General features: G+C 39.9%; 1 protein-coding gene across 1 annotated transcript in view; it reads right to left on the bottom strand.

The window, feature by feature from the left end:
• The window catches only part of SCRN1 (secernin 1), a 37,546-nt gene continuing 10,385 nt past the window's right edge, over nucleotides 1–27,161 (bottom strand). The window contains exons 2-9 of the mRNA XM_042043580.1: nucleotides 26,263–26,422; nucleotides 15,254–15,435; nucleotides 9,597–9,799; nucleotides 6,595–6,789; nucleotides 4,812–4,977; nucleotides 2,708–2,888; nucleotides 549–708; nucleotides 1–308 (exon numbers count right to left, since the gene is read on the bottom strand). Of these exons, the coding sequence (XP_041899514.1) occupies nucleotides 550–708; nucleotides 2,708–2,888; nucleotides 4,812–4,977; nucleotides 6,595–6,789; nucleotides 9,597–9,799; nucleotides 15,254–15,435; nucleotides 26,263–26,421 (1,245 nt within the window). The 5' untranslated portion in view covers nucleotide 26,422 and the 3' untranslated portion in view covers nucleotides 1–308; nucleotide 549. The remainder of the gene's footprint in view (nucleotides 309–548; nucleotides 709–2,707; nucleotides 2,889–4,811; nucleotides 4,978–6,594; nucleotides 6,790–9,596; nucleotides 9,800–15,253; nucleotides 15,436–26,262; nucleotides 26,423–27,161) is intronic.

Raw genomic sequence — 27,161 nt, 5'->3', positions numbered from 1 at the left:
TGAAGTTAATCTTTACTTTAATTGGTTGCCCAACATACATGTTTTAACATTCTGTACTAAATTAGCCAGCATGCACACAGTAATTGGACCAGTCAGTGACTTTCTCCTTTCACTATATACATACACAAACAGGAACACCACAAGATTGGACAAAGGAAAGCAATTTGTTAACTGGATACAGCTAGCAAGTAACATTTTTTTCCTCTAGAAATGTTTTTTCCTGCAAAATCACAAGTGTGAAGACTGTCTTTCAAGGCTTGAAGAACATTGCAGTCTTCCAGTGAAAAGGCTAACAATAGCCACCGTAGCTGAAATGAGATAAAATTTGTTGAAAATCCATTCCAAGCAAGAGTGCAATTGAAAAAAATCACCTGCAATGCAGCATAGGGAAAAGGGATTTTGGAGACAACCTGAGCAAGTAGACAGGTGGGTTTGAACCCAATTCTTAACATCCTCAGCTTAGTGTAAAAGAGAAAGAGGAGGTTCAGAATTGGACCCAACATTTCACATTCACTGGTATAGTAGTACCTAAAGAATTGTTTGCTTACTTTATTTGAAGAACTTTAGTTCTGTGTCAACACAGTCATAGAAGAGATCCACTACTTCAGCTGGATCCAGAATCTCTGTACGAGAAAGGATATCTTCCATTGCTTCTAAACCTTGTTTTTCAAGGTCTAACATAATCCTCATCAGTTTCTGGCCTTTATCCTAAAGGCATGAAACAACCAAACTCAGTTAACCAGCAAACAGGCTCATTAAAGCATTTTACTGTTTCTCTTCTGTTACAGAGACATTTTCAAATATTTTTTAAAATGGAAAAGCCTTTTTAATTACAAACTATATCTGTTATTAGTTATTTTGGATGGCCAAAGGCTAAAAGGAACAGTCCTGGACACTTTGTGCATTAAGAAAAACAACAAAAAAGGAGCCGCTATGTTTAAAGCAAAGAAGGAAGAAGGTGAAAGATGAATAGAGGAAAATTATATAAGGCTTGTACATATAATAAAGCAAGTTCTTAAACTTGTAATCCCACAAACAGAACTATATGAGAAGACTAGAAGCCCTAAGAATTGTACGGATTGTCGTGTTTGCATGTGCATCCCTCAAATCAACACCTGCAAGATGGTCAACAGATGTGAAATGATGCGTCATGTAACAGTATTAAGACTCCAGGTCCCAGGAAGGTTTTGTGTGCCATTCTGACTTACTACTCTTTGTGTTTCTAGAAAATTCACTCCTGGAAAAGGTGTCATTTCATTTAATCCAAAGGTTATTTAAACTCTTTTTTTTTTTTTTTTTCATGGAGAAGCACTGTTTGTTTTGCTTGCAGGTTTCAAAACTGAGTTTCAGGGGAAAAAAAGTCATTTAGAATCAGTGCTGGTTCTGAGTTTTTCAGGATTTTCCTCAACATTTTGTCCAGAAAGAGTAGAGCACTTCATCCAAGGTTTAGACTCTTGGTTGGGCAGGTTTTATAGCATGAAGCCTGAACAGAAACTGCATTTCCTTTTCTGCCACAACTATTGGTGTCACATTGTGGGGACTTTAACAGGCAAGAGTTCACAAGATGCTAAGATGCCTCTTCTACGTCTTCCCTAAATCAACATCTTGCATAATGATATGAGAGCCAGCTGCACATTAAAACAAAATTGCCACAGAGGCCACATATTTTAAATTACACCATTCCAAGAAATCAAAAATCTAGCCCAAACTGCATTTCAATAACGTTTGTACCAGCAAAGCTTATCATAGCTTCCTTAATCAATAATGGGTAAGTCTGAATGTTGTTACGATCACAGCAAGACTCTGACCCATGCAAATACACACAGAGGGAAATGGTAGGAAAGCAAGTCCTCTGTGGAAGTTCAACACAACCATGTGAGGGTCTTCCACAAATTGCCTGAATACCAATAAAAGCCTGACTGGTGTGCCCTGGTGGTCTCTTCCTCTGTTTCACTACCTCAAAACCACGTACCCAGTTTACTGCTGTAGTTGTAATTGCAAATGTCGAGAAGTTATTGAACTACCTGCCCAATGACACCAAAAGTTTTATCCCAACCATTTGGAAAAGCTATACAGAACAATCCCCTTCTTGACTTATTCCAAAATTATTTGCATAAGAGATCTTCAACACTTTAAGTTTTTACAATGGAAGGTTTTCAGCCCTCAGGTATGTATTGCATGGCTCTGCAAAGTGTTGTTTCTTCTCATATGGCATTGTCAGTTAAATCTTAAAAATTAACAGAAATGCATTGAATTGCAAAATGCAAGACTTGCAAAACTGTCAAGTGCAAATTATTCCTTCAAGAAAAATACCTTTCCAAGCTATGTAGTCCTTAATCCATCATATAATTTAAATTATAACACTCCTGCTGCCATCCTATCACATAATTCTGATACCAGGTTGCACTAGCATCCAGTGTTTTAATCACTAAAAAGACTATATCCACAGTGGGGCCTGAACAAGATAATCAGCTTACCAGTTTGACTTTGCATTTTGTAAAAGTCATGAAACAGAGCAACACTCTCAGGATAACAAAAACTATGCAGAATAGTTTGTCCTTCAGAGGCCATCATTATTCAAGCTCAACTTACAAGGATTCTAAGAATATTCAGAGAATGTTTTTCAGTGAGTGACTGTGAACTAAATTATGGAGTTAGGAATCTACATTGAGTTCAATTCTTTAATTCCAGGTCCCACAGCTCTTACCTGATCATTCTCCAGGAGAGATCGGGCCCATTCATGTGCCTTGTACAATTCATGCCTACGATCAGGTTTCTCCTGGAATCGAGGTATCTTTTTAGCAGGATCATCATTGCCAAAAGAAGGAGACTGTACTTTTGGTACTAATTTTACATCATCGACAAAAATAAAGGGTTTAAATATGGACCTGAAAGAAATGAGAATTACTGCTTGCAGTAATAAGAGAGATCTCATATATGTTATTGAAATGTTCACCAGGCTATTTTAAAACAACACATACAGAGCAGCACAGGTAATTCATCTACACTAGGCATGGATAAGGTTAGAGACTTGGTACTGGTCACAAGCAAAACAAAATCTATGTGCTTTAAAAGAACTGGGTTTGGCAATTATTGTAAAACCTTATTACCCCTTTTTACCTATAAGATTCTCTGGTGTCCTCATGCCAGTTCTGCCACTTCTTTAGAAGAGTAGCACTGGTTTTCTTCTTCAAGTTTTTTGTAACAAATCTCAACATTCGGCCTCACATCAGTTTTTCTCCTCTGTTCCCACTGGCATCTCTCCTCCTCCTTCCAGCTTTAATTTTTATTAAAATCATAAATAAACACTTGTGTGGAGCAGGGAAGATTACGTATCTTGCTCAATATCAGAGGATTTGGCATATAAACAGCAGCATTTTAGAATTTTACTTCAAGAGCTGGGGGAAGACATGGCTACCAATATTGTGACACTTCTCAAACAACTTCAACGCTGAGTTTGGATCTAAACTCCAGAGAGAGACAGACAAAAAAACCCCATCAATGTAGGATCTTCATTCCTGAGAAGCTGAAAGTAGGTTTTGGCATGGAACAACTGCCTTCCTTCTCTTTAGATACAGAACAATAAAGCACCCTGCATTCTGCAGTGAAGAACCTGCCAAAAGTGCAAGACTTCTGCAACACACAATTAATAACCACTGCCTGTGTACAGTCAGCAGGTTCAGTGCTGCTACCCTTTCCATCACTGTCACGAAGCCTTGCTGACTAAGAATTTACATGACTCACTAGCTGCATTTAAATAAAGCTTTTTAAATGCATTACAGTGTAGAATAAAGCAAGAAAGGTCTCTAGACGAGGCTTTCAATAAAAGCTAGGTTTTCCATGTTCAAAAGGACAGAAATCCCAACACAATAATTTGAAGCCTTGCTCCTTTTTATCACAAAGGATTTGCATCAAGTCAAAGAAAAGTTTGGGTAAGCAAGTTTAAACTTGACAGTTAACCCTGAAAATCTGAGTTACATAACTCAAGGTGGGTGGAAGGTCCCTTTGGCATGGATGACTTCCACAGCCCTCAGTAAAACCTAATGATTACTACCAGTCCTCTTACAGGAATGACTGTCAGCTGTTCAAGGGCACCATCTTCTTCTCCCCATAACCTCTTTACCTCAATGCAAGTGGCAGATCTCCTGAATAACTGCAAGTGGTTTAGTTTAATTTCTGTGAATCCCAGGTGGATTCTGTTTAAAATACAAGATAATTCATTAGTTCTTTGATGATCCAGCCCATGAATTCCCTAATCTCCTCAGATACTTTCAGCTAGAGAGGACACCATGTAAACCAACTAGAAATTGTCCCTCCAATAAAAAACATGCTTGGGATACCAGCAATTTGCAGATGTTTTGCTGTGTTAACATTTTGATGTCATATGAAGCTGCCTAGAGTACACAACCCCTCTTTGATAGTTAAGACACTTCATTTTTTTGCGTTTTGCACCCACCTGTTCAAGGAATTGACTTGGGAAGTCCCCAGCCTCATCATCTAAACAACTTTCCAAGTGGAAAGCAACTACACTGGAATTCCTGGGTCCTCCCTAAACTGCATTTCCCCTGGAAGCTCTGACTTTAGGCAAAGTTCCAGATCCAGTCTTTCAGCCCAGTGGTGTCCATTTGGAATTGCAGCAAGATGCAGTTTGGTAACACAGGACTGTCAGATTGCACATCACAGAGCACTGACTGCATTTCTGGTTAGAACATGCTCTTCAAGTATGTTCCAGTTTGGGTGGCAGGGTTTGTTTACTACCTTTCAACCCATCACCTGCTCTGCACCCCAGGGACCCCAGTGCTGTGGCTTACCTTGAAGGGTCTGGCGTGCCAGTGAAGTAATGAATACAGGGAAAACTAGGGTCCTGAGGCAGAACAGACACTATGCTAGCTGTAGTAAGGAAAGATTCAGAGTCCACACAGACACCACTATCCTTGTCACGCAGGACATCAATCATAGCTTGTGCAGAAACGTCACCTATATGGAGGGGGGGAAAAAATTCCTGAGTGTTCAATGGCTTGGAGTCCAGGTAAGGATTTTAGCCTGAACAAGCTTTGGCCTAAAATGCCCACTGACACTTGACATGGGCATGTCACAAATCCCAGTTAATAGTTTCTACTTAAATAATGAACATTCAGAAAGAACGTGCCTAGCTAGTAAATGAGAATGGTAGGAAGCATTAATTAGGCATGACAATTGCCAGGTAGGGAGAAATGTTATTAAAAAGGTACTTTTTCAGGAAGAAGGCTGTAATACTGCTTTAGCAGTCACTATGAACAGATTACTTACATAAAACATCCATTTTCCTCTACCCAAGCAGGGCAGAATGAGAGCACCCTGATCTTCCACTTCTTACTTTCAATTATCTCTCAGTCAAAATTTTGAAACATCATCTTGCAGTCACAGAATGTTACAGCAGCAGACCTAGGCACCAAGATTTTTCTCCAAACCCCTATCTACAAGAATCCCCTGTTCTCACTGTGTTTCCTGCCTGTGTCACTCACAGCTTTACCCCCATGGCCGCTCCATGTTTTCTGCCACTGCTCCTTTGGCAGGTGAGGCTTCTGCCCCTGTACCTTCTCAGACTCTGCAGTGACTCAAACCTCCATGCACAGGTTCCTCAGCACACCAGGAGACACGGAATGACTCAGCAGCCTGCAAGATTTTCAGCCACAGCCATCTGTCTGCAGGGGCCCTCAGGGTTTTTAGTGCTATAATCCAGGTTTATTAGGATCTTTTACCTATAGGCCCTTGGAGTTACTGTATCTGCCTCAGACACAAACCACTCTCCTGCAATTGTACAGCTTTAGCAAGAACTCTGCAGTGCAACAAATATCTCACCTCTATACTCTCTAGACATCTGCCAACATGTGAAAATGCCAACACTCTAGTAAACTCACATCTGTAGTTAACAGCCTTTTAGAAAATGATAATTTGTGCTGTTTTTCATGCATGAAAGAGCAGATATATGTCAGTCATGCACTGCTGCAGGCTGGTCATTTCAGAGGTATGCTGGCCAGCTGCAGTGAACTGAAGTCAGTAATAAATCTGAGTCTGGAGATAAACCCTTCCTTTGATTGTGGGGAATAGGCACATTGTCTGTTCCAGCAGCTTCATTCCGCTCAGCCATGAGAAAGGAACTTCAGTTTGCAGCTGTTCTTCCTTTAACTATGATCTTGAAACTTTCCCCAAAAGGTTAAATCTACATTTTCCCCAAAATGCAGATTCCACTCAGCTCAATCTTTAATATGTGAGGCCACTTTTTTTTTAAAATAATAATATAATTTTAGTGTTAGGTAGGGCTGCTAAAATTACAGGAAAGCACAAATGCAGTGGCACATCATGCACATCAAAACACTGAAGGAAGTTACTTTGCAATTGAAATCCTGTTTTGAAACCTTGAGGGTGACACTAAGGGCTTCATCCTAAATTGTGGCAAGTTTAGGGACAGTCTTTAGTTCTGATCTTCGTTCCTACACAGTTCACATGTAGAGGTGCTCTCAGTCACATGCAGTTCTGAACAGAATGCCTGAAAAGGAGGCAGCAGTGACTAAAAAACCCACTGTGCCCACAGAAAGATAGCTCAACACTTACCACCTTGCTTTTCTAGGCTCTCCCTGCCGGAACAACAGGCTAAATGGCCATCAGCAAGAGAGAACACTTCAGAAAAATTGAAGTCTGAGTCTCCGTTCCACCAGCCTTGACTTTTGACATAATTCCTTAGTTCAGGATGCTCAGCATCAATTTTTGTAGTTAATGAAAGCTGATTGCAAATGCATTTCACTCCCTCTAGAAAGAGTCACATATCAAAAGAGAGCCTTAATACAGTTTTTCTGGGAGAAGCTGGAAGGAAAATGTCATTTCAATTAGGAAACAAATTAAACCACTGGTTAGGATTTACATTTGGCATGACTGTGTAACTATATAATTACACATACACAGAATTACCAATCACTGCAGGTTGCAGAGCTCAATTCTCTGTGCCCTGCTGAGACACTGACACTTGTGATTAATAGCGAGATTTAGTCAGAATGCCATTTTCCCAATCCACACCTCACATGCTCTGACCACAAAGCAACAGTGGTATCCAAATGCTAAAGGCACCTGCCTAATCTTTTTTCCAGTGGCATATTCCACAGACACAACAAGGCTTGAGATCGGACTTGATTTCAAAATATATTTCAGCAGAGCTGCACTTAATGAACCTGCCTTGCCCTTCAAACCTAAGAATTTGGAAAATGCTTTTAAAATCTTAACAATTGCTTTAAGCTTCCCAGTTGAGAAACAATTTCACTGTAAGCTGCAAGATAGGTTTAAATTAATCTTAAATTTTAAAATGGCATGAAGTAAAAAGAAGTGTAAGCAGCCTCCAAAGAATACTAAAGGGTTTTTTAAGTTCCTTTTCTCAAAAGTACCACAGTGCTTACAACCATATATCCACAGCGTGGCAGTGGTTGCTGTAGATATCCCTCAGAGAGAATAAAGCAAATGTATTGCAAGCCAGAGAAAGAGCTGATAAAATAAAACTATAAACTAAAATAAACACAGATTCTGGAATTTGGCACAAACCATTTCTTAAACAGAAGCAAAACCAGTTGTTGTGGAAGTTTTAAATACTGCCTTCCAAAAAAGTAATCTTGCTTTTGTAATGCCTCATGCATGCAATTTAAATAATGGGTAACAACTTCAGGAAGTTCTGTGCATCATTCTGCAAAAAAAGTCCCTGTCATCCAGTTCTGACTTACACTAGGGTGACTGACAGCTTATTTTGATTCACACTTTCAAACAGTACACTTTTCAGGGACTTTTCTTCACTTGAGTGATGAGAGTATTTGTGTTCATGTCCAGCTAGGCAAGCCACTCTTTAGGAGCTCTTTAAATACTACATTTATTAACTCAGGCAAAATAATATTTCACGGGTTTGATCCACCACAAAAAAATAAAATTTATCAATCAAATTTTTCCACTCAAAGAACAGTAATAGAAAGGATTTTGAAGTGTTTATCCTTAAATTACTGTCAGAGAGCTGCTTGATAAACACTATAAGCTTTACAGTCCTGCAGCAGTAATATTAGAACAACTCTGAGGAAAAGATATGCCTTCATACTGGAGAATGACACATTTTCCCTGTTTTAGCAGCATTTGTGCATTCATTTGAAAGCTTAAGAGGCACACTTATGGTTGCAAAAAAGAGCCCCCTGAATAAAGTATGAAATACAGAGTTCTTACAGGGCCAGCAGCCTTTCCTCCTGGTAGGCTGTGGGAGAGGGAAACTACTTATCTGCAGCTCACAGGGACCTCCTGAAGAGCAATGTGCTGGTAAAAACCAGAACAGAACTGCAGAACCATTTCAAAGAGCTGCAAGCAGCAGATGAAGGCAACAGCTTATTTGCTGGGAAGAAGGACATGAAGGTTATGTATTGCTGATGCAGCTAAAACTGCTAAATAAAACCCACTGTTCTTCAAATATCAGTGAGGCAGGTCAAGAGAAGAAGGCAGGCTGTCACTGCATAATCCCAGGAACCTCAGGAGTCAGCTGCTTTCCAGAACTAGGGTTTTATCAGGACAGCATTTTCAGTCTTGGTTTGGTATCTGTTCATGCCAGAAGACTTGTAGGTATCCTTAAAATACAAGCTTTACTTGGGAAAACACCACCTCTGTTAAGGTTACTGATTCCTATTTGATGGCATTGCACAACATTGCACAGCCTGGTGTTACTTCTTTGCTCCTTCCCATATCTGCTATCTCCTACCTTTCCTTCAGGGGGAAATAAGGAAAGACTTGAGTGGATCTGTCATAGCTCAAGTCATGGATGACAAAAGTCCTCATAAATACTCTGAATTTTCACTTCATTCAAACATGAGTACATTTAAAAAGCTCTACTCTTATGAAAATAAAAATTCCTTCAAAACCAAGATGAGAATAAATTAAATACAGGCCTGAAACAATCATATTACATTAAGGCAGCCCATATATGCTGGAAAAGTTTTAAATAAATTCAACCACTAAGCTAGTGAATTCTAGAAGTTGGTTTGGCAGCTCTGGTTTCACACACACAGAAAAAGAAACCATTTACAAGTTTAAAGAGCAGAAAAGTATTGTTTTGCACTATCATTTAAAAAACAGGGATATGAAGGGAGTATATCTATTTCAGTAAAGGAACCACCACCAGCAACCCATTCAATTTATCACCTCAAAAAAGCCCTTTTGTCAAAACTATCAATGCATATCCTTTTCTCACAGTATTTTAGATTTGTAAGTAATAATTTGGGCATTAACTCCATCAAAAAAACACTTGACATATTCCCAATGGGAAATAAATCTGGGAAAATACACCTGTCAAATACAAAAATGATGATTATTATATAGTTTATGCATAAAGGCAACAATCTCCATCTTCACAGAAAACGCTAAGTTACGTCAGCCAACACAAATCAACACGTAACAAAAAAAATCATAGTAGCACAAATACAGAAGTCTAAAATTGCATTAATTAGTCACTTATTTAAACTTACTGACTCTAAGACCAATTTTTCCATGACAGCTCTTTACAGGTATTTATAATAACAGAGATTTGCTGTGAGTGCTAAACTAACCTGTGATTTTTTCAGCTGCCCAATACTTTCCAGAAGTCTCCAGTATCCAGGCTTCATTTCTGTCCACAATCAAAAATGCACTTTGGAAAGTATGGCACGAACTCCCATCTTCATAATAATTTCCACCTTGCCCATGCTCTTCCAACAGAGCAACTATTACATCCAATGCTTCTTTAGCTGTTGCACCTCTTTCTAGGCCAAGCCTATACGAAAAGGGTAAAACAGAGATTCAGAGAGGAATGAAACACTGAGATCTCCTTAAGTTATTAATTTTAAACATCAGCACTCATCCGGGTTTACAGTATTGAAGTGTCTGGTATGCCTAATGGAAGAATTCTTGCTTTAATGAGTTACTAGAATTAAAGAATGAGATATTAAATTATTTGTTTCTAGTCTTGATTTTTCTGCACTGGTTCTTTATTGTCAAGCCTATCATAGCTGGCTTTCAGTTTTTTAAAAAAGAGTCCAATTACCAACCAATGATCTCAGCTGCACTGTAAACATGCAATGTTCTACTTATCTTCTCCTCAAGCAGAATACATTTGAAGGAGAATTTGCAAACATTTTTTTCTAAGTAACAGCTGTACCAAGTTTACTTTTCTGTACAACAGTGGGAAGTAGCAAATTAATACTACCAGCTATCAAAAAAGGGAAGGGACCAATATCCAATATTACAACCTCTCTTTCCCAATGCTCTGCCTGGCCATGGAAACTAGGTGTTACCCTTACATGCATACTGCACACAGTAAAGAGAAGCATTTGTGCACAGTCATACTTCAGAGTTCCTGCAGAGACTTCCCCAGAAAACTGTTTGAATACCAGATATGGCTTTTGTCAGAATTAAGAGTAACCATAGGTCTGAAAGAACATAATTTTAAAAGGAAGTTCGAGCAAAGCAGGGGTATTTTATGGAAAAGTAATCTGAGGTGTGGTAATAAATTTAACAAAGCCCTAGGGAACGACTGTATCCTGCCTTGAAGAAGAGGCATTAGATAATCCCTTGATATAATTTACAGCCCTAATTGAATCAACAACAAAAGCAGTAACCAGAAGTTCAAATCTGACCTGCAAACGATTTCACTGGTTCCAAAATCCAATTACTGGTAATGAGGAAATGCAGTGTTTCAAACAACAGCATATCCATGCCTCCATCTAATGGGAGAGTTACCTGGATCAGTCCAAAATTTCTCTCTGTTGTTTATTATTAATGTTGTCACATTAATATTTTCCTCTGTGTTTGTCTTTCTCTAATCGCTCTATGGACAAAATAATTTTGACTGATGGATAGTTCCAAGAAAATCACTTTTTTTAGATAAAAGTACTATGCTAGCTCTTTCCATTTCTCTTGAAATCACATGACAAGAAAACACTACTCTGTTTCTGTCCTAAAAAGTACAGTAGACAAATCAGGTTCTGATAATTTGAGTACAGATTTGTTGATCTCAGTACTTCTCAACCTGATCTCTGCACTGGGTATGCTTTGTTAAATATTTGGCTACCATTAGCCTTGCTTTAGGCTGAATTATTGAAAGCAGTGTTTTCATCTCTCCCAGCAGCATCTATTTATCACTTACTGACAAAGAAGAGCCAAGAGCCAACTAGAATTTTAAGGCCTACCTTAAAGTGACAGCTCCTCCCCCATCATCTCCTTACTTTGCATTTATAGGATCCTTCCCTCTTGTCTTTTCTTGTTAGCTGAAACTTGTTTTGTACTGGTGACTCCATCTTTAGTCCCTATGCATTTATGTTTTTCCTTCATTCTTTTCATCACTGGTGCAATTGATTTTTCAGATTTCATAATTTAGAAAAATTTAAAAGACATCATTGAAAAGCTAGCCCAAAAGCATGTCTTATTCCCTAAGAGCAATCCCAAGAGCTGCCACTGCCACAGGTAAGTGAATGGACTGAAAACTACCTTGGTGACCATACAGTCACTAAATTCAGTGATAATCTGCTTCCTTCTCCACAGATAATGACCAAAACCATTAGGTTATAATTAGATCAAAACCTGCCAAGAGACATAACATCCCACTAAAACTTTTAATAATGTCTCCCTGAAATTTTCCATTTGAGATGGTTAAAGTCTAGCTTTCCCTGTCAAAAGCACAGCAGGGATTCAGTTTGAAGAAGTATCCTTTAGGTATGATTTTTTTATAAATGGCTCCAATGTTATATTTATTTCCATTAAAGGTCTAGGCTCTGCTTTTCCTGGCTGCTCCTATCTGTCAGTCACAAGGGACAGCAAAAAAAACCAAGGGGAAAAAACCCCATCCAACACAACAATCACACAACTCATTACCACAAAATTAAGTCTTGTCAGTTATCTCAGCATCAGTGTCCTGGGCAACCACAGCATAACCCTCCCACTAACACACTTCAGAGCATCCTTCAAGGTGAGCTGGAAGAAAAGTTTGAAGCAATTTCACCCCCAGATGAGAACTTGAATTAGTCATTAATAAAATTTCAGTGACTGAGTACAATCCACTGCCTAAGTACCTCCAATATGCTATCATATTGTCAAAACAACACTATGTTAAGCTTTTCAACTTCACCTATCAGTTACATAATGTAGGCTTTCCAAATTAACTAACACACTTGATGACATTCTACTTTATTCAGTTTTGAGGTCTCTAAGGAAAGAAATTGGTAAACAAATTAATACCATTTTAAAGAGCATTCTTGACTCCCTGCCAAGATTGGCATCTCTGTGTGGCTCTGAAAAAATTATTGCACCTGTGATGAAAAGAACAAATAAATAATACAAACACATAGGGATTAAAATTAAGACAAAAATGCAAAAATAAGGATGTAACTTACAGGTTTCTCCATATATACCTTTTGTGTGATAATGCTGTCCTTTTCTAACTGCATCAGCAAAACAATACATGAACTCTTCATACGAATGTGCTTCGCTAGTAAACAGGTGCTTTATAGAGGCAATTGTGCCTCCAAAAAACCCAAAACTGCAGGCAGCGAGGAAGAATACCTGAAGAAAATCCTGATAAGCCAACCAATGTAGCAATACTGGTACAGCTTTGAAAAATCAAGCTTTTGAATAAAACCCTAGAGAAAAAAGGCTCCTTAGGAATTTGTGCTGGAGCATGTTTTCTCTCAGTTTTTCTGTGTGTTGTGACTAGGTTCATGCTCTCCATTCAGATTAACTGGGATGGAGACCAGCCTGCATGGAATGGGACCAACTTCTAACCCTGAAGTCCATCACACAAACTTTATTAATTTCATAATTATCATTGAAGTGTTCTGACATGCTGTGATACTCTATCAAAGAGGCAGAGCTGGTGCCAGCTGCTTCACTGCAGCCTATAGAGATTGATTTCATATTTGATGGTTCTCTATTCTATGAGGTGACATGAAATAGACACACTTAATTCAAGTGGCCAAGTCTTCACAGTAAGAGAAAGAAACACTTTGGCTGGAACAAGCAGCAGATGGTAACAACACATCTCTGGTTCTCCTAGCCTGAAGCACCCTCTCTGCATCTGAGCTACAATTTCTTCTGCAGGTAAGAAGGAAGAGAGGGAGGGTAGCAACTACAGGTGATGATTATTTGTAGTTTATGACCAGCACCTCCTTACTTTGATATGTCCTGATTTGCTGGTGTGGGTAAATCTAGAGCTGTTGGATAGCATATATATTTGAATGTTAACCAGTCCTTTGAGACTGCAATAACTGTGACCAAAATAAGCAGAACTTGACATTTAAACCAATGGTTTATTAAGGTTTCAAAAGGACTGCAGTAGGAGGGAAAAAATAAAGGTGGAGCTTAGAAAGTCAGATATCTAAGCCCTTTTCCTCACAAAAGGTTGTCCTATATTTTCTTAAATAACCCCTCACATCTACTCAGTCTCCCTCAAAGCAATTAAATTTACTCATCCTCGCAAGTACGGTTTCTCCACAGATTCCTTCAGTATATACAGGGCTTAGAGAAAATACCAAAGAGGAATATAACCCAAATTCCCTCGTGAGTTTCTCATTGGTCAGATTCTATAGCTCTCTGATCACATTTCCAATTTCCACTGCATTCTCTCCAACTGGCCCATATTCCTCTAGATTTAGCTGGAAGCAGACACCATATGTGGATACAAAAATACTGTTAGCAAGAAATTTTCTTGCTTCTTTCTAAGCCCGTGAGATACTTTTCTCTCTCACGAAGATATTTGCAGAAGTTCTGTAAACCATGAACACCTGTGACCTTGCAGAGCTTTGTTTATGGTACAGGAGAAAAATATTTTGACAATGGATGTTTTAGGATTTTAGCCAATCACCCCAAGGGGTGGCTGATCCTTTGTCCAAATAGACGACAAAGAAAAAAGTCTATAAATGAGTTTGTAAAATAATTAAATCAATCTTGCTGCACAATTCCTGCCTGCTGGATCTTCTCTCCTCTCCTCCCTACGGCTGTGGGACACAGTAATAACCATATTTCTGCAGAGACGCCTTAGAGAACATGTACAGTTACAGTTTCAGGCAGCTATACACCTAACAACAATTTCTTCTAACTCATGCTTCCCAGCTTGCTTATGAGAATAACTTCTAAGGTTTAATGTCCTCTTAAAAGTCAAGGTATCTATTTCCTATCCTTTTATCTATAAAATGTGTTAACTCATTGCAGGAGTAAAGTAGAATGGTTTGACAGGATTTTTCTTGACTACCAGTTATTACTGTGCATTCATCAACTCCTTGATATTTGAGTTTTTTCCCCTTCATGAACTGAGGTTAAGCATGTTTATAACAAATCTTTTTAACTATACTAAGCATACCCACAACATTTAACTTTTTCCTGTCAACCAAAACCTCTCCCATCTTTTACTAGTCCTCAAGAAAAATGAGAATTCACCTGTAACTGCTTCAGTCAGCTCATTAAGTATCCTAGGGCAAATTCCAGGACCACTGGGTCTAACACTGATTTACTTAAATATGCAGCTGTTGTTCTGTTCAGTCTTTAAATTGAGTCCATTTGCTTCATCTCTCTTTGAAAGAAGTTCACATGTTCTCTCTTCTTTGATTTTCAGCTTTCATCCCCCACCCAAGCCTCCTTTGAACTCTCTTCACTGCAAGATCACCATTCAGGCTGAGACTTACAGGGTAGCACAAGACTTTTGGGCAGACAGCCGTCAATGAACAGGCTCACAGGAGTTTGTGTGCCAGCATTTGAATGAGGGCAATGGTTTGCATTGGAATGCATGGGCTGAAGTAAGGCACAGTAGTTTGTTTATGTCTACAGCTGGCTATAAGCCCAGAATAAGCTTTTTAGGTCAGAGTAGGCTGCTGTAAAGGGAGGGAGAATGAAAGGCACACTGGCAATCTGATATTACAAATTAGTTAGCAGTTCCTTACTAACAACATAATCATATCTCTTATCCTGTCAGAACAGCCACTGCTAGACTGAAGGGTAGGTAGACAAGGTAGATTGAGTGAACCTGCAACAGTATAAGCACGGTACATACTTGGTAGCTAAACTCAGATTGCAAGTGTTTTAAGTGTTAACTCAGCTGTACTGGGAGCCCTACGTAGAAAGGTCTCCTGCTTATAGTGTTTTAAAAAATCTCCTCATGCCAACACCACAAAGCTGATAGCTGGTACCAGCATCATCTAAGGCTGATGATGAAAGGCTGGTCACAGCTCAGCAAGACACCCACCTGACAAGATCCATGCCAAGCAAGGCTTCAGATTCAGAAGCAGGTTCTCTGGTCACGACAGCTTCGTTAGCTACACACACCCCGTGCTCGTTAGCTCCCATTTCTGCCCCCCAAAGCCAGGAGGGCCTGCTCAGCACAACAGCATGAGTCTTCGGCACCTGCTCAATCTCAATGTATGTGCACTGCAGAGACAGCAGCAAGAGAGAAAGTTAAACAATCACAATGTACAGAAAGGACACACGTTATTTAAAAAGTCCATGTTTCGTGAATGAACAAGCAACTTTTAAAAACAACATGTAGGTGTCATGTTTGAACCTTTATATCCTTACATTGCACAAGCCTGGGAAAATACATGTGTTGATGCTTGCAGGCTCCCAAGAGACAAGCAGGATCCAAATGCTAGAATCAGTGGAAAGCAGCAGGAGACAGACTGTACTGCTACACTGAAAACACAGATCATACTTGTACACAGTAACAACATCAAACCATTCTACCACCTCCCCTAAGCACCATCTCCAGTACTTTATTAAGTACATAGTGTAACAGTGGTAACTGGGACAAAATACATGAGAAGGCTTCCTCCTCTCCCTTGCTGTCTCCCCTGCAGCTGCCCCCAAGACAGAGACAACTGGTAGAAAGAGGAAAAAAAAAAACAAGCCTTGAAAGATTCAGTAGTATGCTTTGATAAACAGTCACAAAACTAAAACATGGGTATTGCTGTTGCTTAAACCGGTGTTTCTACTATTTTAAATGGTCTACTTTAATTACATGTCTGTGGATGTACTCTGACAAGTCAAAAATACAAAGGAAAGCTGCAGAGAAGCCATTGAAACTGCAAGGAAGAAAGAAATTATGTTATGTTTCAAACACATTTACTTCTCCTCATAACAAGCGCTTGCCTTCAAAACAAGCATTATTTTCCCAGACAGCATGGATGAGAGCTCAATCCATCATTACATCATTGGCTTGTGCAAACCAAAGAAATGGACTTTACACTTTACTGTTGAGTTCACATCAAGTTTTTCAAGGATCAAACTCTGCAGAACTTGCATCTGAGAAAACTAAAGTTATCTGTATTTACAAGGCATCTCTTAGGGTCCAGCATTCCTGTTGTAACTTCTTCCTTACAGGAAGTAATCTGCAACAGTTTTTTGGGGGAATATATGATCAGGCATATCAAGGTAAACAGGATCATCAGAATGGACTAAAAGTTATTTGCCTTGTTTGCCTGGCTGTGTCTATATTAAAACCTAAAGCCAAAGAAATCATCCAAAATTATCAGTGAGAAGCTTTGTTTTTTTACCAGCCTGTCTTTCCCCCCTTAAAGATTATACAGCATGATCATCTTCAGCCTCCAGTCCTGAGCCATGATTTTTACAGTAATAGTTCCTCTAGCATGCAATTAAAGCATGTAATAGACTATCTCTGGTGAAAAATGGGATTTTCAGAGTCCTTCACTTTGACCACGCAAGAGGGATACAAGAAATGAGCTTGCCACCTTCATTAGGTAATGTGTGCAAACAGGTCAAAACAAAACAAAATGAAGCAGAGGGGCAGTGAACTCTTTCAGTCTAAGGACAGGCTTAGGCAACAAGATCCTGTCAGGGACTTACCTGCTGTATTTGTAGGAGAACGTCCCTAATATTTCCCCAGGCTGTTAGACCAAATTGCTTATATAGTAATACACTGTGATTTTGTAGAGGCAAATTCCTCATCTATCAAGGTGCAACAACATTTGGCACTGGCCAGGAGCTAAGATCTGACTAATAAAAACTCTTTACAGTTCACCCTTTGCTTCATTGTGTAACCAAGTCATGCTGAAACTGACATTTCTTATCAAAACTCCCCCTTCTCCTTTTGAGCTATCAGCAAACAAATCTCATTTTTGACATTCTGCACAATTTCATTTCAGAACATCAGGTCAGTGCTGTTTGCTTGTGTGTGAACAGAGAATAACTGCATTTGCTGCATGTGCAAAGGGGGAGCTGGAGCAGCAGGGAAAGATTACATGTCAAGACAACCCCAGAGCAGCTATCAGGCCCCAAGTCTGCAGCCTTAGCCCCCCCACATTTCACAGGTGGTCAGCTGGCTGGAGCCATCCTGCAGAGCCATCCAGGACATGAACCATCTCAACCCCACAGCAGAAAGCAAAAACCTAGGCACAGTGTGGAGGAGACTTCAGGACTCCATAAACCCACACTTGCATAGCACTTTCTGGCTGAATAGCCCTATTATACAAGCTTGCTTACACTGACTCTGATTTTCTAGAAGGAAAAATGATAACACTCTGAAAAGTGATAGTTAAGCCAAAAAAATGCTGAATGCCTTTCCTCTGCAAAACATATTTGCAAGGCTATCCTCACTACCAATGGCTTATTACTTGGTGCCTCATTCCAAAACCAAGCACTTTCAAAGCTGCTATTCATTGCAGAGATCTCATTGTCAATGGTAGCAGTGGAGAAAAGGGAAAGAGGAAATAGTTTGTTCCTGCTTCACGAATACAGAGCATTCTGAAAAAAATGTGGTTTTGTTTTTTTAACTATGTAATCAGAGGCCAGAAAACATCCATAGGCAACACTACACACCTCAAAATACAGCTGTCACCTTCTGTATTGCTTTTTTATGTTGCTCAACCCAAAAAGAAGTGAACATGGACCATATTTTCACACTATATTCAGTTTCCATACAATAAACCATGTACACACACAATATTCAAGCCTTATTTATATAACTTGTTTCAGAAGACCTAAACAACAGAAAAACTGTTTCAACCTGACGGTCGCTGACAGGTCTTATAAAACTAGTATTGACTTGATTCTTATTCATTTGTCATGGTTATTGACGTTGCTGAATAAGTCTTGATGAAATTTTACCTTCCCACTCTAAGTATTTATCCCAGTAAGCATAAAAAGTAGGCACTCAATGGGATTGATGTATTAAGGCAGGAGCTTGGTTCGTATTTATACCAGTAGGTATGAGCATCTCAAAAAAATAGGGTTCAGAGGTGACAGTAGATTATTAATTTTAAACATAAATCTCTCACTTCGTAACTTCACCATCTCCCCTTAAAATAACACCAGAAAACTCTTTCCCAAGAAACAAAAGGAACTGGGCTATCCACTTGTAGGACACATCAGTTGTAATGGTAGCTCAACTAGAGTCAGACACTGGATTTGCAGCACAGCAAACCACTGCTTCTTGTTCCACAGAAACCAGAACATATCCTTGCAACAGCTCGAGCACAAAAGGAAATAGTGGGGGAAAGACAACACTAGCCACCAAAAAAACCTCACTGGCCACTAGATCTCTAGAAACAGGAGCTTGGATGATGACAGGATTTCAAAACCAGGCAAAAACTCCAAACCTGTCCCCTCTCCTGCACCCCACAGACCTGGCACATCCCTCCAGCACAACAGCAGAGCTGCCTGTTCCACTAAGTGCTGTGCCAAACTAGGCAATGACAAATAAAACAGACCTCAGGTACTGCTGTGATTCTGCTTGCCACTAACCCTGTCTTCAAAATTCCTGAAGTGTCCAACCTCAGCGTTTCCTAAAACTAACATTTTTCTTAGAGTATGAATGCTAAAACCAGAAGAATACTGACAAATTTGGTGATAAAGGCTGAGAGTGAGCGGTGTCAGGCTCCATGGATTTTCTAGAACTCAAGCCCTGAAAGCGGCATAACTGGCATCCTGCCCTGTGACAGTAAATTCCCGTCAGAAAACATAAAACTAAAGAAGAGAGACTTCACATACAAGAGATGCAGCCAACAACTTTAGAGAGAATTGAGCAGGCTGGGAACTAATGATATTTCTTTATTTCACTTACAGTATCAAGAAGAGAATCTTATCAAGGGAGTTCTAAGAATAGCACAAGGCACAAATGTATCTCCCACCCTAGCTAGGGCATGCAGATAAGTTGGAGGTATTCCAAAACCAGACACGACAGTCATAAGCACAAGAGATTTCTTCTTTCATTAATGAAAAGAAACTATTGTGCAGTTTCTACTGTACTAAGGCTGCAGAAGCCCAATTCCTAGCACTGTCAGTCAGGACATTATGAAATATCAATGAAATCACATAGGCTTCAGCCCTGGATAACAAAGGCAATAGTCAGGGAATGCTTCAGAAAGAAATGATCTTTGAAAAGGGGCATTAAGATTCCAGATTACAAAAGAGATCCCACCCCAACCCCCTTCCCTGCCATCAGATCCAGGCTCGAACTTGGCATTAACTCTTTGCCTAACTACTTCAAGCACTGCCATACCATAGCACATATTTGAACACAGGTAAAGTATCTGTATGATTGCAGCAACTCAGTAAACTGTGCCATGGCTGCTTTTTAAACCCTTTCCAAAGGAGGGATGAAAAAAATGTGCTGAGGCAGTCTCACAACCCACTGCCTCCCTGGCCATCAAGACATTGAGACTGACAGCCTGGTTGGAAATGTCTAGACAGGTGATTCCACAGGTGATGTGGGCTGCCTGGGCTTTCCCATCACGGTGAAGTGGAAATCTGGAAAACTAGAACAGAGTTGTTCAAGGAAGCTGCTCAGACTATCTCATGCACATGTGTCTGCCAATGAGCTTTACAGACAATTCTTTTGCTGCTTATTTACAGGAACAAATTTAGTAGAGCTCAAAGAAGTGAGGGTAACTTTTCTCTGGAAAGAGAAACACACAAGCAGTAGTACACAATAGAAAGGAGGTGGTTAGCCAATGCTATTACCACTGCTTGTTTATGCACTAAGCAGAACTAAGCATAGAGTGTAAGACACGTGGATGACTTTACCACACATGGCCATGACGGCTCCTACAGCAGCAAAACTTGTGCCACAGTGAAGGGGACAGCCATACACCAGGATAAATCCAGCCTGGGTACGTCTCAAGCAGTCAGCCCCAATTCTAGTGGTCACACAGTCAAACCAGAACAGTGAGCAAAAGTCTCTCCAGTAGCAGGATGAATCCTCAGGTAGCCAGCTCTCAGAAACACACATTGTGCTACTACCTATATCCTCATGTTGTAGACAGATATAAAAGCACTTACTAATGTACAAATAGAGAACAAAGCCAATTTCTGCCACAATAAAGTGCTTCTTTCTTCTTCATATTAAGAACAGTTTTTTTCTCTTTTTATGAAGACCCTGGTGCACTTTACATACACTTTGTATTTGCATATTGCTCCCCGCTGTTTGTATTCAGTGCAACCAGTAACTATAAAATTTGAATCTTATCTCTAGCAGTAAGGATGATAGAATTTATAATAGAAAAAAAAAAAATTAGAGAAGCTAGAAAAAGCCAAACAGTTCCCCCGTCACAAAGCAGAACTATCTATGCCCTCTGACTGACTCTAACCTGCTCTACCAAGCCACCAAGGAGCCTCAGGCATGTGAGCACTGTATGGAAACATGCTCAGCAAAATGAAATTTAAATATCTTTAAATAAATCAAGTAGCACAGAGTGCAGCAAGGTACCCAAGGCTGAGGACAGTCTCTGGAGACACTATATGTCAGAGTTGATTTAGCAGTCAAGAATTCACCTCTTGCTTTTCAAGATACAAATTTAGCAGTCTCCTGGGCGAGAAGCAAAAGTAAAACTGAAATGGGGATGAAGCTTATTAATTTTATGTTTTAAAACAGTAAGAAACAGATTTCAAAGAAGCCACAAAAAGCCCATCACAGAGCTATCCTCAGAACTCTTGGATATCCTAGGCATTTGAAATACTTGCTCACTCACTTGACACAATTAAATGGTTTGGGTCAAGATGGGAGAGTTGGCAGTCTTTTGCCCCAAATAATTCTAATACTCTCCCCTCCTTTTCCTCTCTGCTACAGTAAAAAAGGAAAATTAAAAATATTAAGAACAAAAAAAATTAGTTCAAGCTAACCAGTTTTGCTCTGGTAGCAGAAGAGAACAAATAAGCAGCACTCCTACAGTAAAAACAGACTTTGAGAGGGCAGAAACATCCAAGAGATTATGGCTTCTACCTCTGAACTGCTGCCGGGTTGTGCACTGCGCTACAAACCAAAGTCAAACACATTAGCTTGAAGGCCAGTGGCCTGCAATGGAGCAGGAGAGAGAAAAAGCTCACATTAGCCAAGCAATCGACTGCTGAAGGCAGCAACCAGTTTCTTTGATCAGCTGCTGTCTGCCTGCACAATGCCTCTCCCCATCTCTGTGCCAGGTCTCAGGGTGAGCTGCAGCATGGTGGCTTGGGCAAAGCCATCTGTCTGCATGTGCAGGAGCTCTGCTGCCTCCCAGCCAGCACCAGGTCTCTGTGGAGAGGCAAGAATGCAGCTTCCTAAACCACCTCTGAACTGCGAGCCTTCAGACCACAACCTCAATTGTCTACATGGAGTAAGCATAAAGCTCCATCACGGGCACAAACACCACCGTGTTTCATCAAGGTTTCCTGCCAGGCACCACTTCCCCATGTCATTGGGGGTGCCCAGGTTTACATCCACACCTGCAGCAACGTGACTGTGAGTTAGCACTGCCAGTCTGACCTGGAGGCTTCCCAAAGAGCAAATTCGCAGTAGATCCTGCTGTTGATTGACTTCTGTCATGAGATTCTGAACACCTTGCCCATGACACAATGCAGATAAGCCAAACAGCTGGCAAAAAAGGGAACCAAAGTACCCCAGAACTGAACTGCAGCACTGGTGTGATGCTTGGTGATTATGACACAAACACCAGGATTAAGATACCTCCAGGTGATACAAAGCCAACTTTAATACAATCAAAGTTTGCTTTCCAAGCTTTATATTGTCTTGCAACACTAGGCAGGAACCCACCAGTTTCCTTTAAGTGAGTTTTTGTCTGCAGTCTTCAGACCAATGTACAGAAAAAAATCTTTCTGCTCCTCTGAAAACTCAGAGCAAGGAGAGGTAATGGTATCCATACCAAAAAAACCCCAACAAAACAAAACAAAAAAACCCCAAACAAAACAAAAAACCAGAGAAAACAAAAGAATAACTAAGGCATAACTATGACATGAAGTTTTAGAGAACAAAAAAATTCCTCCTACCCCACAGAAGGCTGGCTTTTAGCCCAGACCTGTGTTTAACACCAACATACTAGAAAAATTTTGCATATTCCACAGTTTTATAGACTTCTTTGCTAGTCTACCCTTTCTACTTTCCCCTTTCCATTCCTCCATAAGAAGTTGCATGCTGTTAAAAGAGCTTTTACAGCTCTACAGTGAAGCAAGAAACCATGACTATTTCGAAATAATGAATACAAGGTCAAGTTAAAGAAAAGAACGGTAGATCTAAAAGGGAAAAAAAATCCACATAGGAAATTCATCTACAAAAAAGTCATTCAGCCAAGACATCTTCAGGAGAAGGAAAACCACAGCAAGCAGCAGGTTACTACAGAATAAAAGAAATCTAGTAAGTAAAACCTACCTTAAAAATAGGACAGAGCAGCTTGCATCTTAAAGAGCATTATGACAAGAATTCTCACTAACACATGACAAATTTTTAAAATCCACATCTGGGAAAAAAAAAGTCACACTTACTTTTAGCAGAGGAATTCAAAAAAGGACCTTATTTATGCTTAGGGGAGCAATATTTCACCTGCACACACAAATGCACTAGGCTGATCACTACAACAAGGAAGAGGCCTGATCAGCATCTGCCACTGCAAAATAGCAATGCAAGAGAAGAACAAACTTTTGAGAAAGTTGTCACTCACATAACACAGAAGGGACCTTTAATGAAAAGCCCCATTGTTCAGGGTCTTGGGAACCCGCTGACATGGAGGGAAGGAATTATGTTGATGAGCTAGCTGCAGGGCTGCTTGTCGGGTAGATTGAGCCACAAAGATCAGGCTGAAAATGACTTGCAGCATTCACCGAGTTCCCCTGAGGCCCTCTCACAAACTAACTGATAGCCCCATAGCACAGCCCGCCCGATTCCTTTCTGGCAACAATCTCAGCGAATTACTGTGCCATTTCTGGTTACACTGTGCATTATCACAGCTGCAAACGTGAGCAGCACAGGGTGGAAATAGGAACTAGGATACAAACTCCCTGACAGAGTCCTTTGGAGCAGCCCATATCATCACTACCTCTTAACAGAAGTTCAGACCACGAGTGACAGCCACAAACAGGTAATCACAATTTGATACACACTGAACTACATTATGTGCAAAACACAGAATATAATGAAAACCAAGTCCACTATCATTGTCCAATGAAGGTAAAGAAACCAAAGCAAATATACAATATGGAATGGAGAGAAAAGCTGCTTATTTGGAAAAAAACCCCCACCACTACACCAGGATGGATGAGAGGAAAAATTTAGTCAAAGGCACAAAGGATTACTGACTTAGAACAACTATAGTGTGAAATTGATCAAACACACCTTTCCATTTGTAAATATGGTACATTTAGTTTCTCAGAACTGTTTAGTAAGTTTTACAAAGTGCAAGGGAAGGAAAGCTGTAGTAAAAAAAAAAAACAAAAAACCCTGCATCAACAATAACAGAAGTGTTGGCAGCTTTCGGGGGTTTTAAAGAACAAAGTAATAACCCAGAGTATGTCAAAGCTACAAATAGAAGCTTTGACACTCCTCTCCACTCCCCCATCAGTTAATTACCTCTGACAAGTTTGCTTAAAAGGTAGATAGTGTTGCATGCCTGGTACTTAACAAGGCGAAGCAGCTGAATTCAAGCCTTTTCTTAAAGCTTTTCTTGACTTTGAGGTACCACTCACTACCCATACACAACGACTGTGCAAAGCTGCCAGACAGCCCTTAGACCTAACAAAGAATTAAAATCAGTAGGGTGTTTTAACCAGCTTACTCCACTCAAAATATTCATGAGTTAAAAAAAAAAGAAAACATTAACAATACTTAGTGCTGAGTGCAATGAAGATGCAGTGATAAGCAATCACATGCACTGCTTTCAGAGAAAATTATGTTTTTATCCTGTGCTAGGAGGAAACAGCAAGAATTCTGGCAAACATCTGGAGCCTGTATGTTTCTGTACACCACTCTACTCGAAAAACCTCCAGCTAGCTAATGAAGAATTACGTAGTAGCATAGGCCAGCAGAAGCCAAAGTATACATTAATTACGACTTAAGCCCCTATTTAAAAAAAAAAAAAAAAAAAAAATGGCCCACTCCAGTCCCTCATCTAAACGTGCATCTTCACCGCACTGCAACAAACTTTACCTTGATTAAAAAAAAATTCAACATTTAAGGAGAATGCTTGCGGACTCTGGTTAGCAGACTAAATCTACAAACTGTGCTGTGCTATGAAAAGGAACTATGCTTCCTGCTTCTAAAAGGTCTGGCAAAAGAGTTGAGTTTATGACTGAATTGTAAAAAAAGGTATTAAACTGGTTAATCATGTTGTGAAAGAGGAATCATAATAGATTATTTACGGCTTAACTATATGCTTCAGCAAATTATGACACTCATCAAAGAGTAAGATATGGGGAAAAGAGACCAAAGGAATGGAGAACTCTAACAGTGAGTTGTTACAAAGTATTCTCCATTAAGGATACAAAACAGAGAAGCTTTCCAATGTTCTTCTACCCCAGTAACAGAACTTTTTTTTTTTTTTCATTTCCAGTTCTATGAAGAGATGCTTTAAAAAAAAAAAAACCTGCTCTGAAGCTTTCTTCTAGTCTTATTGTCACACTTGTGTTACCTATGCCAGCACGTGTCTCCGAGGTGCTGCAGCACTGCAGTTAACTGCACGCAGTGCTCTTGGACAGGGGCAGAGGATTTGTTTACATCCAAAATTAAACCATTTAATAATGCATACATTGTACTAGATGTTGGCAGCAAAAAGAATTAAGAGAACATTAACTGTTAGAAAGAAGAGCACCAAATCCTCTGAAATTTGGAAGTGATCCCACTTGAAAAACAGAGTTAAAACTGGCACTAGCCTTAGGATATCTTCTGGGCAAGTGACAATTAGATCCATAAAGAATCTGTTGGGATGAGAGACATCAGCCTGCCACAGAACACCTCCTGTCCTCAGCCTTCTGCACAGCCACAGGGGCAGGAGGAAGCTGAACGCAGGGAACCTCACCGATTCTGCTTTCCCAGTTGCCGGTCACAGCAAGAACCTGTGGACTCTAAAAGCTCCTGGCAGTGCAGCATCAGGCTCTGTTTCCTCTGATAAAATGACTACCTGCACAGATCCTTGTCTTTGCTTCTGGTGCCTCAGTCTCTTTATTCCACCTCCACTTTACACTTTCCCCTCTTCCTGTCTTCTTGTTCATCTGTCCCTTTGCTTCACTCTTCCCCATCTGCTTATCCTTTCATTTCTCCTGTCATTGAAGCGAGCCTGCAGTAACAGACTACAATTACAGTAACTTCCAGCAGGGTCCTTTTCAACCTGCATCCATGGCATCAATGGCCAGCTTCAGGACTCCACATCCAGCCTTGCATTTAGAAAGAAGCCACAGCACTCAAAGTTGACCATGAAGCAGGTGCCCAGCTACAGAACACACCAACAGAGCCAATGGCACGTACAAGAGTTAAGTTTGGCTTACAAGGCTTGCACACTCTCATTCTCCTCCTCTCACATTCCCTTATTAGAGCACAAGTTCCTCAAGGCCCAGATTTCTGTCTGCCTGTTTTGCAACCTGTGTAGCACAGTCAGCCCCCCATTACTGCCAAACAACAACCATGAATGAGAATAATTTGTTTGGCACGTGATAAACTCTGAAAATTGGCTTCTAGTTCCAGATAGCCAGGATATTTTTCCCTTAAAAGGAAAAAGGAATCAATAGACTAGGTGGTGCAGGAACCTGAGATGTGAACAGTTTTGCCTGTCTGATGGAGAAAGTACAGATCACAGATGTTTTCCCGAGTTAAAAAAGCTACATTCCGAGTTTGATTTTCAGGACTTTTAAAAAATCTTGTCTCTTTCTACTCAAGAGATTTGAGTGAAGTGAGCAAGGACTCCACAATCTGATGAGAAAACAGGACAGTATTAATTTCTTCCAATAACAGTGATTTCTCACAGTTTGAATGCCACAATTCATCCTTACCTCAACTTTGCTTCCTGGATCATGTTCTGCAGCAGCAAAGTAGACCACCTCCTGTACTTCATCCCTAGGCCGTGCAGAGTTCTTCCCAAACACCACCAGCCCATCTTTAGAACATGGGGGGAAGGCTACAAAACAGTAACTTGGAGGAGCTGCAGCCATCCTAGAAAGGGAAGAAAGCATGAACAAACAAAACTAGTGGGTTTTTTTATTCATAATTGCATACATTAGAGAATCATTCCATCTACTGCTGCTAACTGTAGCTAAGAGGGAATGCATTCCCTCTGTCAGTCGATTGCCCAATGATAATGGAAGAACAGGCCAGCTCAAAGGAAGCTTATCTGAATTGAACTTTAAAAATATAATAATTTTCATCATTCTTCACCCAAGCCTTGTGAAGGCATAAATAGGTAAAAAGGCAAGATAACTGTGCCTTAATGAGTCTACTTAGTCCCCACAGAAAGAAGATACTCTGCATTGGAGCTGCTCAGGAACATATGACCTAGATGTATTCTGCTGACTCAGACAAGTGCAGAGACACAGAATTTTAAATAATTTAGTCCCTCTGCTCGCATGCACTTTAATATTTTTAAAAAGGAGAGATAAAACATGTTTGAGGGATTCCTGAGAGAGGACAATAGCATAACTGGAAACAGAACAAAGATACAACACAGTTACATCAAAACCTGTCAGTCAATTTATCTATTCAGATGGGAGAGACACTGAAACACTAATTGCACTTTATTTTCTCTGTGGTTTCTCTGCATTGCTGTTCTTACCTGAACTTAATTGATTGCTGTTTATTTGTTTATGCAGGCTAATGTGAAATGTTTATAGGATAATTTCAAGTGTTTGCAATGACAATATATTAAGAAAAAATATAAACTGTTTCAGGACTACAA

The sequence above is a fragment of the Corvus kubaryi genome, unplaced genomic scaffold (assembly GCF_017639235.1).
Source record: "Corvus kubaryi isolate FWS band 111438036 unplaced genomic scaffold, C.kubaryi_AGA036_p1.0 37398, whole genome shotgun sequence".
Classification (NCBI taxonomy): Eukaryota; Metazoa; Chordata; class Aves; order Passeriformes; family Corvidae; genus Corvus; species Corvus kubaryi.
Note: the sequence above shows the minus strand (reverse complement) of the source record. Positions and strands in the feature narration are given on the sequence as shown.